General features: G+C 37.7%; 2 protein-coding genes across 3 annotated transcripts; both read right to left on the reverse strand.

The window, feature by feature from the left end:
- Window positions 1-34: 34 nt before the first annotated feature.
- On the reverse strand, window positions 35-3,655 carry LOC21398969 (NADH dehydrogenase [ubiquinone] 1 alpha subcomplex subunit 9, mitochondrial). 2 transcript variants are annotated; one of them, XR_002901770.1, is made up of 13 exons: window positions 3,492-3,655; window positions 3,288-3,384; window positions 2,846-2,910; window positions 2,613-2,698; window positions 2,386-2,470; window positions 2,219-2,289; window positions 1,746-1,877; window positions 1,412-1,527; window positions 1,143-1,266; window positions 996-1,064; window positions 730-850; window positions 405-610; window positions 35-246 (listed from the first exon to the last, which is right to left on the reverse strand). XR_002901770.1 is itself a non-coding variant. In XM_010093520.2 (12 exons), the coding sequence occupies exons 1-12, from the start codon at window positions 3,583-3,585 to the stop codon at window positions 471-473; spliced, it is 1,200 nt and encodes a 399-aa protein (XP_010091822.1). In that variant the 5' UTR covers window positions 3,586-3,655; the 3' UTR covers window positions 35-470. The 2 variants fall into 2 exon arrangements, 1 of the variants encoding a protein (XP_010091822.1); XM_010093520.2 differs by having other exon boundaries at window positions 35-610.
- Window positions 3,656-5,227: 1,572 nt separating this feature from the next.
- Window positions 5,228-12,798, reverse strand: LOC21398970 (ABC transporter C family member 5). Its single transcript, XM_010093521.2, has 13 exons — window positions 12,626-12,798; window positions 12,377-12,439; window positions 9,901-12,149; window positions 9,505-9,825; window positions 9,338-9,424; window positions 8,451-9,146; window positions 8,175-8,339; window positions 7,626-7,920; window positions 6,970-7,184; window positions 6,559-6,864; window positions 6,361-6,424; window positions 6,015-6,254; window positions 5,228-5,843 (listed from the first exon to the last, which is right to left on the reverse strand). Exons 3-13 carry the CDS (start codon window positions 11,953-11,955, stop codon window positions 5,731-5,733), a joined length of 4,557 nt encoding a protein of 1,518 aa, XP_010091823.1. The 5' UTR covers window positions 11,956-12,149; window positions 12,377-12,439; window positions 12,626-12,798; the 3' UTR covers window positions 5,228-5,730.
- Between the last annotated feature and the right edge of the window lie 1,536 nt (window positions 12,799-14,334).

The following is a 14,334-nucleotide window of genomic DNA, read 5'->3' on the forward strand; positions in this document are numbered from 1 at the left end:
TATATATATATATATACTTGTGAAGCAGTAAACAACGATTCGAATAGGAAATGGCATTTCAGTTCAAAGTTCAGAACAGGATAAAAGGAGATCCCTCCATTACTCTGGGGCTTATGAATACCCAAAACAAAAAATTCCAAATATTTCGGAATTACAATTTGCAATGTGTTCTCAAATTATCCAGATCAGAAATAACTGAAGAAACACTCTCCATGTCTTTATTCTTAAAGGCACCTCGAAGAAAACCTGTCATTCCAAGGTCAAACTTGTTAGCAACTCCCCACACCCAAAACCGCAATGGAAGTTTTCTCGATGGCTAACAATTTTGATGCACAACAACTTTCACACATTTTTTTTTCCCCTGAACATCGTGAGAGAATAAAAGAAAATTGTTGCACCCAAACCTGATTAGACGTTCCTAATTGGGTTGCACTCTTCAACAAAATAAATAAATGTCTGGGGCTTTAAACTCATGGCCAGGCATCCGGAGAGACTCTTTCACTGATTGTAGAACCAAACTGCGGACCACCCTTGCGATAGCAGGCAAGAAACTCAATAGGGTATCCCTTCAGCTTATGCGGCATTATTTCAAGATCATTGAAAGTCAAAGCTGCATCCCACCATGTGTATTAAAAAAATGGAAAAAGAAATCAAGCATGGAGGGAAAACATAAAAATAAAAAACATGAGAAGAAATAATGAAACCATCACGGTAACTTATTGCCATTACCATTTTCTGACACGACTGTATCTGTAGTTTGGGCAAGGATCTGATCTAAGTTGAAAATGTCAGGCTTGGGTAATGGGAAAGGAACCTTGTTAAGCAATATTTCTCGTGGTGTAGCAATGGCCTGAAATCATTCACAAACCACAAGAGTAATAAGCCTACCTTGACTACTGCTGAGACTGGAGAACATAGCACATACGTGGAATGTACTCATCACACACCCATGGTGGTCCCAATCTTTTAATGGAAAAACTTTGTTCTATATGTACCTTTGCAATAGGAAAAGGAACTTTTAGGTAGCGAGGCCACTCACGGATCGTCTCGTACATGAGCTCTGCCTGTATTGCATTCAGGACTGAGTCAACTAATCCCCCTAAAAGAAAAATAGATACAAAAGGAAAAGGACGAGAAATTACCAATTCATGCACTGTAAAGACCTCTGGCCCACCAAGTTCATAAATTTTTCCCATGCTGGTGCCATCATCTTTCAGAGCAGCCACAATTGCAGCAGCAACGTCAACAACATAAACAGGTTGGATTCTATGTAATGGGTTTAAAAAAAAAAAAAACCATATAAGAAAAATGGTGTTCAAGCATATCAAGTCGTAATTAGCATGGCTAACACACAAAAATTGGAAATGCCGGTACTGACTTTCAGCTATTAGTTGTTAGATTAAGTACATACTTGGTAGATCCATCCCCAATGAGTGGAAGAAAGCTATACTTTTTAGCAATTTGTGCCCACCGATTCATAATACGATCCTCTGTACCAATCATTATGGCTGGTTTCATAATTGTGGCCTGTTAAAGAAGGAAAATATTAGAAACTGGCTCTTGAACGAAAGCAACTCTGTTGAAATCAAATATTCCGTCAGCAAAGACTCCACGTTCTCGATCATTTTTGCATTTGTCGAGGACAAGTCTATGAGTATATTTGAATTAGGATTCTAAATGCATACGGTATAAGATCGACAGGAAATATATGATCAGTTATGGCCACATAAAACAGATAAATCCACCTCAGGCAATTCTCGCAATACAGCTTCTTCTGCAGCAGCTTTAGCTTTTAGCATTCTGGACGGGGATGATGCAGATGCCCCTAAACAAGAAACTTGGATATATCTGATGATACCACCATGTTCTTTAGCAATCTGCAGATGTTTAAAAAAACTGGTAACATGGATCATAGAACTATAAGGAGATATTTTTACCTTCTTCTTAGGTGGCAACAAACTGGTCAACTTGGCTCTAATAAAAACCATATCAATACACACAAACAAAGACAACAAGGCACAATCACAAGACATTGACTTCAGCATGGAGGGACATAGACAATATGAGCATTCAGATGACAAAGTATGTCATAAAAAGAACATAAAATGTCAAAACTCGAAGTTTTTTCCCTTCTTAGTAAGCATGACAGTTTTGAGAAGGGAGAAAGTTTCTTCAAATAAACGGAGGGAAAGTTTCTCAAATAAATCAAGGAACCTACCGTTGCAAGTTGTTCAGCCATAAAATGGTTTGCTACCTCAAAGCTGTAGTTCCTTGTTTCGTATTCCCGTCCTGCCAAAAGATATAATTGCTGAGCATGATTTTATTTGTGCACGCTAGAAAACTAAAGATTTCATAAACACAAAATCAGACGAGAAATAAGCATACCAATAAGGTTGACAACTACGTTAGCCTTTGCCATTACGGCTTTAATTGAAGCCTCATCTCTTGGATTGTATTTCATTGGCACTATCTGAGTGAAAAAATCATGAGTAGATCAGTGGCATAGCAGATTGAAGCAGGCGAATGTTAGTAGATATTATAATGGAAAACAAATTCCAGTCATATACAAATAACTGTCCAATGAAAGGATACATCCTCAATAATTACTCAACCTGTCCCAAATCACCCATCAGCTTGAGATGACGATGGGAATCTTCACAACCCCGGAAAGGAACTAAAACTTGAGATCCCATCTTAGCTGGAAGAGAAAGAAACAATTAGAACAAATATATATGAAAAAATATTTAAACTTCTGTATACCAAGTTAACAAGTGTTCCAAATCAAATGCACGCTTAAGGTCCACAGAATATCAAAGAAAAGAAATAAGACCAAGACTCAGTTTACCAAGTTGTTGTACAACATAACGACCAAGGAATCCAGTAGCTCCAAAGACGGTAGCGACTATGCCACTGTAAAGGGGACAAAATAATTACATTCCAGACAATGAATCCAAAACAATAATGGGAAACGTTTCTGTTCCAAAAAACTTATAACTTGTAGCAAAATAATATCAGGTAATGACGCGTAAGGGTTAAGCAAATTGTCTAGAAGACTAGAACTGATGCAATTGCGGGAATTCGCGTTCCGTACATGACTTCGTAGTTTTTTTCTTAAGAAATAGCATGCAAAAAGCGTTTAAGCATTGATAATAACTTTATTTACTCACATTAAGTTCATATTTATCGCCTCTCAATCCCAAACAATGCAAAAACCATTTCCTTGTCCTACATTCTCTCAATTCCGAGCAACCAAACACGGGATTGTAAATAATCAACTTCAGAATTACCTAACAGATGATCTTCCACCCGTCCCCTTCCGAACGAGGTGTCCGAGCCCCTTGGTGGCGAGCGTAGATCCGCACCTTGGATGATCAGCTCCATAATCTGAAGAAATTAATCCCAAACACAAAAAGGTTAAGCAAAATTTACCACAATAATCAGTAAGAATTGCAAGCATAAACCCTAGAAACAAAGAGGAAATGAGAATTTACAGGAATCAAAGAGAGGGTGGATGGACTTGAGCGCTGAGATTGAAGGTGAGGGACTCAGAGATTGATGGCCTAGACGCCTCGCAACGGCCTGCATCGTGCTCTGGTACACTTGCACAGAGGAGGGGAGAGAGAGAGAGAGCTAGAGAGAGAGGAAGAGAGGAGAGAGAGAGAGAAAGAGAGAGAGCTATGAGATTAAGGGCCGAGTGTGGAGAACACGGGGTTCGTTGGGCACTGGGCTTTGGATCGTAGCCCAGTTTGGGGATCACACTTAGTGGCCTTTGAATAATTTTGATGGGCCTCAACTATTAGGCTTACGATGCAAGTCGAATAATATTAAAAAATAAATCTCCTTCATGCTTAGATCTTTTATGAAACTAAAATCTGAATTTATGTGAAAGTCATTCAAATCTACTGAAATTGAGAGAATGTTTCCCCACTTTAAATTATCTGATAAAAGAATATTAAAAACTTTTTTTAAATTGCATTTCATCTCTGAGAGTTTGAACGTGATAATAACTGGAAATGTGAAAGTAATATTCCCTTCTTTACGTAAATGTGACGACATTAAGCTACGGTAGGCCTTAAAAATTGCTCAGAATTGGAGCATAAGTCTATCCGCTCTTTTTTTTTGTTTTTGCGTCTTTCGGTTTAAACATCGACGAAGGCAACTAACGTCAACTTTTTAAGTCCCGTTCAATTCATCGATTTGAGTTTTATTATAATAAAAAATTCTCATAAACGGTCACATTTAACTTTTTTACTACAGTAAAAAGTTCTTACATAAACTCACATTTCAACTCGAATCAGCGAACTAAACATGCCTTAAATTTATTTTTTTAACACGTATATATCGATAGGTATATTTTTAGAGAATTAGATTAGATATAGCCCCTCTAAAAAACTGAAATATAATCTTTAGACCTCCAAAACTTTTTTAAAAAAAATATTACTTTCTAAAAAAATACCTCTAAGAATAATACTTTTTTAAAAAATACTGTTAATCTCAACTTTAAAAGCCTTTTATAACTAACAAAGAATAAATAATACATTCATTAATCTATAAGTTTATCTACTTTTAAACTTAGTATTAACTCTACGCTTGTGTAACCTTAGTATTAACTGTGCTTCTTGTTATCATGTATATAGAGAGTGTATTTTTTACTATGAATACTGTGAAGAATTGACAACGTAATCGAATTAAAGATCAATTGGTTAAAAATACTTTATTTATGTACATCGAAAAAATCTTCAATAACCGTGATAGTGTGATTATTATGTAATATTTTTTAAGACATGAAATCTCGTTTTGGACAATTTATTGTAACTTAACAATAAATTTTTGATGTAGTTAAAATTAGCTCCTCCCAAAAAAAAAGAAAAATCATGGCTTTGGGTTTAAGAGCAAATTCTGTATTCATATAAATGTCACAAATGAAAAGTATGTTCCCTAGTTTTATACTAGAAGCGCACGCATAATACATGTAGATATGTTCGTATTCATGGGCACTATAATAATAATTTGGTGGTTCAAAAGATAGAACTAAGCAGCGTTTTTTCCTCTTTGCAAATAATTGACAATGGCAAAGATAGTCATTGCTACGAAATTTTCCCAGTGAAAACTGCAGAATTTCATTAAAGTTAGAGATAGCTCTCTTTACAAGGAAGCTTTTGATGGAGTCTTATTCCATGCTAAGAAGATATGAGAAGAAGCGAGAGACAGAAAAAGGGCCTAAGAAGAACCAAAAATGTAAAATTTATAAGTCTAGCAAAGAGCCTAAAACTGTACTACTTGCCACTAAAAACTTCAAAACAAAAGGTTTTTTTAAGTTTTGACTAATCCAGCTCTACAAATTCCCCTAACTGAATAAGAAGGAAGAACCTCTTGCTTCAACCTAAACGCTACATTATTGACATCACTAACCACAAAATCTGCAGCCCATTTCTTCTCTCTCGTGTTATTCTTGCCTCCACCATCTTATTATTTCCCTGTTATAACGTATGCAGACCTTGAACAAATTTCGAAGTTTCTCCTCGGGATGAATCATCCCTCTCACTTTGGATGTAGAAACTATATAATTCTTCAAAAGGGTTTTGGTCATAAAACAGCGCCTGCACCTCTGTCCTTCCTGTTAGTCTTTTGATTTATGAGATGCAGCAGCACCAGATGCCGCGGCTGATGTAGGATGGTTTTCTTCTCTAGCCCCGCCTTCCGATTTTTGGCTGTGGCATGCCATGTAATCTAAAAATCTGGTATGCCACTCGACCTCGATGAATACTCGGTTACCAATTTTAGGAACATTGATGATTTATCCTCTAGTAGTCGTGCAGGAGTGTCAAACTCTGCAACTCGACCTGCAAAAGTATTGAAGATCAAGTTCCATTAGCACTTGATAGACCTACATGAACTAAAAATAGTAGCAAGAAAACCAAAGTGAATCCATGGGCAATTTGATAATTGGATGTTTACAATGCTCTACTATAGAACTGCATGCTTGAGGTAGCAAGTCTAGAAAAGATACTCACCATCACTGAGCACCAGAACGAGATCACTGTCGATGACAGTTGGAATACGATGTGCGATAGTGCACACTGTACAATCCTTGAACTCTGTTCGAATAATTTTCTGGATCAAATTGTCTGTGGCCGTGTCAACTGATGCTGTTGCTTCATCAAGCACCAATATCCTTGCCTGTTTAAGCAGTGCACGGCCCAAGGAAACAAGTTGCCTCTGCCCAACACTCCAATTATCTCCATTTTCAAGCACTGCAAATTTAACATTCACAACCAACAGACAATTAACCACTCACAAATCAAAACACTTTCTTGGAGAGCCCCAGAGTAATAGACAGACTAAAATGAAAATGCCAACCTGGTGTATCGAGTTTTTGCTCTTTCTCACGGATTACGTCGCCAAGCTGAGCCTTGTCGAGTGCCTGTACCAAATTAAAAATCACAAGGCTTGAATATCCAAGTACAGATATCAGACTTTAATAAATACTAAGAACTTTTCTCATACTGCGAATAGAGGGAAAATGAAAATAACAATAATGGGGTATTAGTTGCAAACCTGCCATATTTCATAATCGGAATGCTCTTCAAGGGGATCCAGATTGCCTCGGATAGTCCCTTCAAATAAGGTAGGATCCTGGGGTATGATGCTTAGACGACTACGAAGGTCATGAAGCCCGATTGACGAAATATCAATACTGTCTATTAAGATCTTCCCACCTGCTGGTTCAATTAACCGAAATAATGCCTGTATCAATGTAGATTTACCACTTCCAGTACGTCCAACAATTCCAATATTCTTTCTACCAGGGAAACTGCAGGATACACCATGAAGTACCACAGGAAGATTCTCCTTGTAACGAACCTTCAGTGCACAAGAGAGGGGTTGTCAGCAATTTCCACACCATATTAATCATACCTACACATTAAAAATATAGACGGGCATAACAAGTTAAACAGAGCTGCACACCTTTAGATCAATCAGGTCAATTGTTCCATTCTCTGGCCATGAAGTTGGAGGACGAGAATCCTCAATGACAAGTGGAGCTTCTCCAGGAATTTGGCTGTATTGGTAAATTCTCTCTATTGATATAATTTTGTTTTCAAGCTTGCAAAAGCTAAGTATCCACCGTGACAGTCGTGCATTTAAATTAAGGCCATAAGTAACCGCAAGGCCCGCCATGCCTGCACATAAGAAGAAACAGTTGTTAAAATTGCATAGTATTATAGTATTATCAAACCAATCCTCTACTCAAGCCCTATGACAGGAGAAACTTAAATATGTTCCCTTCAGACGTTAAAATTTTTTCAAGATGGCACAAATTCATACAATCACGCATACATAAGTGGTTCACTGAAATGTAGTAAAAATTTAGCATGGACATTTCATTCAGTTTAAAATGTAAAGAAGCTAGTGCGATAGAGATGCATGCCATAGATGGTCCATTGACATTTACATCTTACAATTTAGTTTAAATGATCTTTGTAACCTTCAAAATGCAGCTGGATCAATTTCATTTAAAGGTAGTTCATTTTACTGTTTGACAATTTTCGAAACTCCATGACCAAACAAATTCCCTAGCACTGTCTAGACAAGATATTAGAAATGGCGGAGTTATGGCTTACTTGGATCAATAGTTCCATGTGGAAAGCTCACGAGCAAAATCATGCAGAAAGCAAATACAAAGGTGGAGAGCAATTCCATGCGAAGGCAGAGCCATTCTATTGCTGCAAGGCTGCAGAAGAATGGGCGAGCAAAACAATCAAGCAGATAAAGGTTCCTCTTCATGAATCTTTTTTCTTGTCCAAAGCCTCTTATTGTGGCTGCTCCAGCAATTGACTCGCCAAAAAGATGAATAACTGGAGATTTCTGGATGCTAACGATGCGAACCAGCTCCCTTGAGGAAGCCATATAGTATTTCTACATTAAGAAATAATCAACAATCAGTGAAAATTCCTTCAACACCTTTCCGCTAAAAACCGAGCACTAAAGTTACTTTTAACTACATGCCAACATACAAAAGTGTTGCAAGAGATGCGAAAATAATCCTTGAAAGTGAGAATAGATAAAAGTACTTAAACAGAAGCAATATTGAGCAACGTCTTTTCCCTTTTTTCTCATCTTTCTCCAAAACAAAAGAGTTCTTATCGCCAATTATGGTATAATATAATTACCTGCATCCACAGGCAAGCAACAGCCATAGGAATTACAAGAAGCAGAACTTGCCAAGTAACTGCTGTCATAACACCAACAATGCCAATTAGTTGTATTGTCGTCGAAGCAAACCCACCAAGTCTAAAAGGAATATCAAGATCCACCACACTTTGATCAATTGATACCTGTAAGGTCAAAAATAATTCAGGAAATTACACATGATGAAGGGAATGGCGTGGAAAGATAGCAAAAGGAAAAGATCATGTTTCCTAGTGACAATAGATAAAAGAACATACACGATTCAAGATTCGTCCAGCAGGAGTGGAGTCAAAGAAAGACATTGGTGCTCGAATCACACTTCTAAGCATCTTCAAAAATAACTTTTGTGCAGCTGCTAGACCAAATGTAGCTACCAGAACAGCCCTAATGAATATAAACCAAGAGCTCCCAAAAGCCAGGGCCATGTAAACACCAATAAGGACCATAGAACTCACTTTAGGTTTGTCCCCTTCTGTTTGGGGATTTGCCCAAGCCATCCACCAATTGCTGGCTATTTGAAGGAACTGAAATAGTGCTTGGGCGATAATTATAAATGGAATCAATAATCCTTTATAGGCCGCAGCCATATACGATAAGTATACCTTCATGCTAACTCTTCCTCTTACTCTCTCTTCTTCCTGAACAAGCTGTTTTTTCCTTGAGCGTTTTGCTTTCTTCTTCTCTTTAATTGCTTTCTGCTCAGCAGCTGATACACCCTCTTGCACTTCCTTTGCTAAATTGTCAATGTTATTTCCATCTGGATGACAATTCCCACCATTTGAAACCGAAGCGTCTGGAAACAAGTTTTCATCTGAATCCTCTGATGAATGATTGGGGATATCCATGGCTTCAATTGCCTCGTGATGAGCAGAGACCAATGTGTTAAAATCAGTTCCTGCCTGTAAAAGATCGTCATATTTGCCTGCCTGTATGATGTGCCCATCTTTAAGTACCTAGGAGATAAAAAAGAGAACTAGAAATGAATATTGAACACTTTTGACTTCAACATCAGGCCACCAAAAAAATGATTCCTAAGACACCAGACATGATATTTTCATAAAACGAAAAAGAAGACGTCTTATTGTAAATGCAAATCATATAGAAATTAGAAACACTTCTAAATGTAGAAAGACACTTCACGTACCAGAATCAGATCAGCAGCAGGCAGAAATTCTACTTGATGAGTAACAAAAACTACAGTTTTATCTGCTAAAGCTGTCATTATGTATTCCTGCATTTGCACACTGAGTATTTTAGCCATTGTGGACTCAAGTAAACTCTAGTATCAATTATACAGACACCAAGTCTGACCTTAAACAAATCTGAGCCTGTGTGCGCATCAACCGCACTAAAGGGATCGTCAAGTAAATAAATGTCAGCATCTTGATAGAGTGCTCTTGCAAGCTGCACCCGTTGCTTTTGGCCGCCACTCAAATTTATACCTCTATCTCCTATTATGGTATGATCTCCATGTGAGAAAAGTTCCAAATCTTTTTTCAATTGACAAGCATGGATAACATTCTTGTACTTGGGTTTCTCCATTGGGCTCCCGAAAAGGATATTTTCTTCTATATTTCCAGACTGTATCCATGCAGACTGGGATACATAGGCAGCACTGCCGCATACTTTTACCTAAAAGGATAGAAACGAGTAAGTAATAACATAAGGATTTCATAAGATCAGATAGGTAGAAAAATGATAACTTACTTCACCAGAGATCTTTGGGATCTCCCCGAGGATACAAGAGAGAAAGCTTGATTTTCCAGAGCCAACCATTCCACAAACAGCCACACGCATTCCTTTCTCTACTTTCATTTGTATTCCTGATAATGTTGGTCTTGGAGAGGTACGATCCCAACTAAATACACCATCTTTAATTTCCACCGCAGTGTTCGTGACACCCTGCGGAAGGGAAATGGTTGCATTTTCCTGTAATTCTTCCTCCTGCAGGAACCCAGAAATGCGATCAAGAGAAACTTTTGTCTGGGCCATCATTGACACCAAATCAGGGAAGTTTCTAAGTGGTTCTTGAAGTATCCTGAAAGTGGCCAGAGCAGAGAGAACACCACCTGCAGTGAGCTGGCCACCCAACAATATGGAAGTACCAAAAGTGACAGCTGAAACAAATATGGGGGAGCTCCAGAAGATGAACGTGATAAAAGCTTGCGAGTAGAGGGCTCTGCGCAGCCACTTGAACTCCACGCCACGCATCTCCTCTAACATCACTCGGTACCTCTCCTCCCAAGCTTGCAACTTGAGAATCCTCATGTTCCTCAGACACTCGGATGTTTTTCTCATCCTTTCGTCCTTGGCAGCCATCAACTTATCTTGATAATCCTCTTGGACTTTCGCCAGAGGAATAGTGACAACAATGGAGATTATGGTCGCAATCAAAGTTGCAACAGAAGCGATACCCACATTCTTGTACAAAATCGCGAGCGCTAAAATGATTTGCATCGGAAGCATCCACATGTCATGGAGATACCAAGAGTAGTCTCCCACCCTCTGCACATCTACCGCCATGTAGTTCACAATCTCTCCACTAGTATGATTTTGCTTAGCCGTGCTCGACAGCCTGAGCCCCTTCCTATACACCATCGCGGTCAGCGCTGATCTCACATGCATACCCAAAATGTCCACTCCGAGATACCATTGCCGGGTTGTTATCGTCTCCACCAGCTTTGCTGCAAAGAAAGTCCCAGCAAGGACGTACCCTTCATGAGGGAAAGTCTCCTTTCCTACCAAGTAATCAACAAAATAGCTGATCATGTACGGTCCAACATAGGAAACAAGAGTGTTCAAGCCAGCAAAGACGGCATTACAAGCAGCCTCCTTCCAAAACGACTTGAGAATCGCCCACGCCAAAGACGGCTGTTTGGACGGATTCTCCGCCTTCAGTTTCTCCCAATTCGAATTCAGGACCTTGTAGTTAGTCTTGGCTCGGTCTTTCGGAGCGAGAAGGGGAATGTCCTTCAGCTCTAGAGGCCTCTTTGCCCCGATCGAAAGAAGAGGGTTTAGCCAGGAGAGAGTAGCCAAGCTAAACAGCCCGGCATCACCATAGGGAGTGACCTTAAGACACCCAGCTTCTTCTTCAAGAAGCAATGGCTCCTGAAGGTCGGAGTCTCTACAAACCTCTATTCCAGAACTACCCCTAAAAGCAATGAAACAAAGAAAAGCTAGAGCTGGGGTTGATGCTAAATTTGCAATGGCATGGGAAAGCTGAATTCTTGATCCTTCTATTAAAAAACCTCTACCGTCAACATACAAAGTGCATACACAAACCACAAATGACAAGAACCACCACACCCTCAAAACCAATGGGAACTTCTCACACACCTTGAATTTGCAATGCAGAGCAGAGAGGCTCAAAACAAACCAAGCCAAGGCCTGGGCTGCAGGCAAACAAATCACAGACCAATCCACACTGTGCCATTCCACAGAGTCTCTCACCAAACCAACCCCATCAAAGCCTAACACCACAACTTGCACAAACAGCACATAGAAACAGCATACGAGGGAGAGTTTGAAGTCGGCGCCGATTCTAACCTCTCGAATTTCTCCGTCGTTCCGCTGAATCGGGCGGGCGGCGGAGGCGGCGGCGGAGGAATCGTCCTTGAGGGGGCGAATTCGGCCGGCGCAGACGAATATCCGGCGGGCGGAGACGACGAAGAGGAAGACGAGGAGGAGAGTGAGGTTGACGCAGATTGAGGCGAGCTCCAAATTGGGCAACTCTTGGATCGTTCGCAGAAGGGCGATACCCATTAGCGAATATCGGCGTTCTCTTGCGGATGATGAAGAAGAAGAAACGGATTGAAGAAAGTAAGTCGGTGGCAGTGAAAACGGTAATGGCGAATTAAGCGATGAAGATGAAGAGAGAGATCAAATCGTTTTACGCGCAAGGGCATTTCACCATCTGGGTTTCGCAGAGGCAATAAACGTGTATTTGGAGAGAGGACCTGCAGACACATTGCACATGAGAACAAAAAGATATTTCTCAACACGGAACTCGAAGAAGAAGAATATATGTGTGTGTGTGTGTGTAAAGAGAGAAAACGAAATCCTCCGCTTCTTCTTCTTCTACTTCTCTCTCTTCGTTATCAAAGAACAGAAGACGACGAAAATCACAAAAAAGAAAAAACAGATGGAAAACTTTGAGAGAAAATTACAAAAAAGAAGAACTGACCTCGAAAAACCGCGCCTGTGATTTACTACGGAGAAACCCAAAAGGGCACTCGACGAGCTACGACTGCCAATTCAAAACCAAAAAAAAAAATCGATAATGACGATGAGAAGTACTATATAACATGAACAAATTAGAGAGAAGAGGAAAAAAAAAGAAAAAAAACAGAGAGAAAAATGTTTGTTGTTCTGTGTTTTTTATAATGTGAGAGTGAAAACGATGAGGAGTTTAACTTGGGTACTAAGTGCAAACCTTTGTAATGTTGTGTGACAGTGCCGTGCCGTGTGACGGGTGTGTGGTGTGTGTGAAGGAGAGAGAAACACTACTGTGGAGGGCAGTCAGATTTTCGTTATTTTGGGGAACGGGGGCACAAGGATGAAAAAGAAAACAGAGATGAGAGGGAGAGGAGAGAGAAACTCCTTTTTAGGTATCAAATTTTAAATTCTAGTTTATGCCAATGCTTCATTTATTGCATATATTATATTCTATTATATATGTAGACAGGTGTTGTGTGGGCAATGTGAAGTGCATTATTATTTATTCGGGTAACTTTAGAATAAAATATTTTGTTCCGTTGGGACAATTTTTTAGTTTCTCGTTCAATTTATTAATTTAAATTAAGATATAATTTTATATAAAAATTTTTAATTATAATAAAAAAATTAAATATAATTTTTTATAAGAGTAATTATAATTTAAATTTAAATTTATAAAATAAATGATATTTTAATTTTTTTAATAATTAAATTAGTATAAAATTGTATTAAAAATTTATAATACGTCGCATAAAATTATTCTTATTATAAATTTAACTGTTAAAAAATTAATTTAAAAATAAAAATAAAGTCCTCAATAATAGAACAAAATAACTTTTTCCTGCAAATATCTCTTATTTATTTTGGAGAGAAAAAAAGAATATTAGTGTAATTATTATAGACGTCCGTTTTCGAACTTTTTAAGAGATCATGATGAGATCTCAGAATGTCTTCTCAAATAATATTTAAAAATAAAATTAATGAATAAATATATGATAGATCATGCGTCGACGTCGTTGTACATGGTTCAATTTTTTTTTTTTTTCCAGAAAAGGAGAAGAAGATAAGGAGAGAAAAAGAAAAAAAAAAAAAGCTTTTAAGCTCTTTTTTTGTTTAAAATATGGGTGGTAATTCATGTCACGTATTATATTCGTGTCATATTTTGATTATTTTTTTTAAAATTTGTAGTCAATATGAATACGATATGTGACACAAAATTTTTTAAAAACCGCAACACGAACACGACATGACTACTTTATAGATTGACACGACACGACACGAAAATAATCTGTAACACAAAATTTACACGAAAATTGTATACTTTTATTTAGTTTTTTACATATTAGAAATAACTTAAAATTCATAACACACTAAAATATAATAACATCTATTGAAATTAAACAAATAATAGTATAAGATTTTGAATGTAGATATCATAATATTACAAGTTTATAATAAAATCAAAAATATGTAATGAAAAATATATGTATTTTTTAATTTTTTACGAGTTTCGTGTCGTGTTCGGGTTATGTGGGTCCAACCCGAAATTAACATGTGTTTTTTGTGTTAATTTTAAATCGATCTAATTCTGACCCAAACCTCTTTTTTCTTGATCTTAACCCGTAAAATTCGTGTCGTTTTCAAATCTTATTGTATTGTGACATATATTGTCGATTCTAGTTCAGAGACATTAATTACAATTTACAATGTGGGTGTGCTTTTATGGAGGTGGTTCTTTACATTGCGGAATGAGTACGATACCATAATATAACCTTTTTCTTTCACCAAAAAGAAAAAATAATAATGTAACCTTATCACGTATTCTTAAAACAACCCATTTTTTATCTTCTTCTTGAAATTTATAGGGTAGGAATTGTACTTTTCATTATCTACAGAAATTATTGTTTTAGTCGCTAATTTAATATT

Source organism: Morus notabilis, unplaced genomic scaffold (assembly GCF_000414095.1).
Source record: "Morus notabilis unplaced genomic scaffold, ASM41409v2 Scaffold602, whole genome shotgun sequence".
Classification (NCBI taxonomy): Eukaryota; Viridiplantae; Streptophyta; class Magnoliopsida; order Rosales; family Moraceae; genus Morus; species Morus notabilis.

Excerpts from the sequence above, each read along its gene's own strand:
- LOC21398969 (XM_010093520.2), bottom strand. The coding sequence starts at position 3,585 with ATGCAGGCCGTTGCGAGGCGTCTAGGCCATCAATCTCTGAGTCCCTCA. Across the intron at positions 2,471-2,612 it reads TGATGGGTGATTTGGGACAG|ATAGTGCCAATGAAATACAA; the intron begins GTTGAGTAATTA and ends TTTTTCACTCAG. Across the intron at positions 1,528-1,745 it reads TATTGCGAGAATTGCCTGAG|GCCACAATTATGAAACCAGC; the intron begins GTGGATTTATCT and ends CTTCTTTAACAG.
- LOC21398970 (XM_010093521.2), bottom strand. The coding sequence starts at position 11,955 with ATGGGTATCGCCCTTCTGCGAACGATCCAAGAGTTGCCCAATTTGGAG. Across the intron at positions 9,425-9,504 it reads CAGGCTCAGATTTGTTTAAG|GAATACATAATGACAGCTTT; the intron begins GTCAGACTTGGT and ends GTGCAAATGCAG. Across the intron at positions 9,147-9,337 it reads CTGCTGCTGATCTGATTCTG|GTACTTAAAGATGGGCACAT; the intron begins GTACGTGAAGTG and ends TTTATCTCCTAG.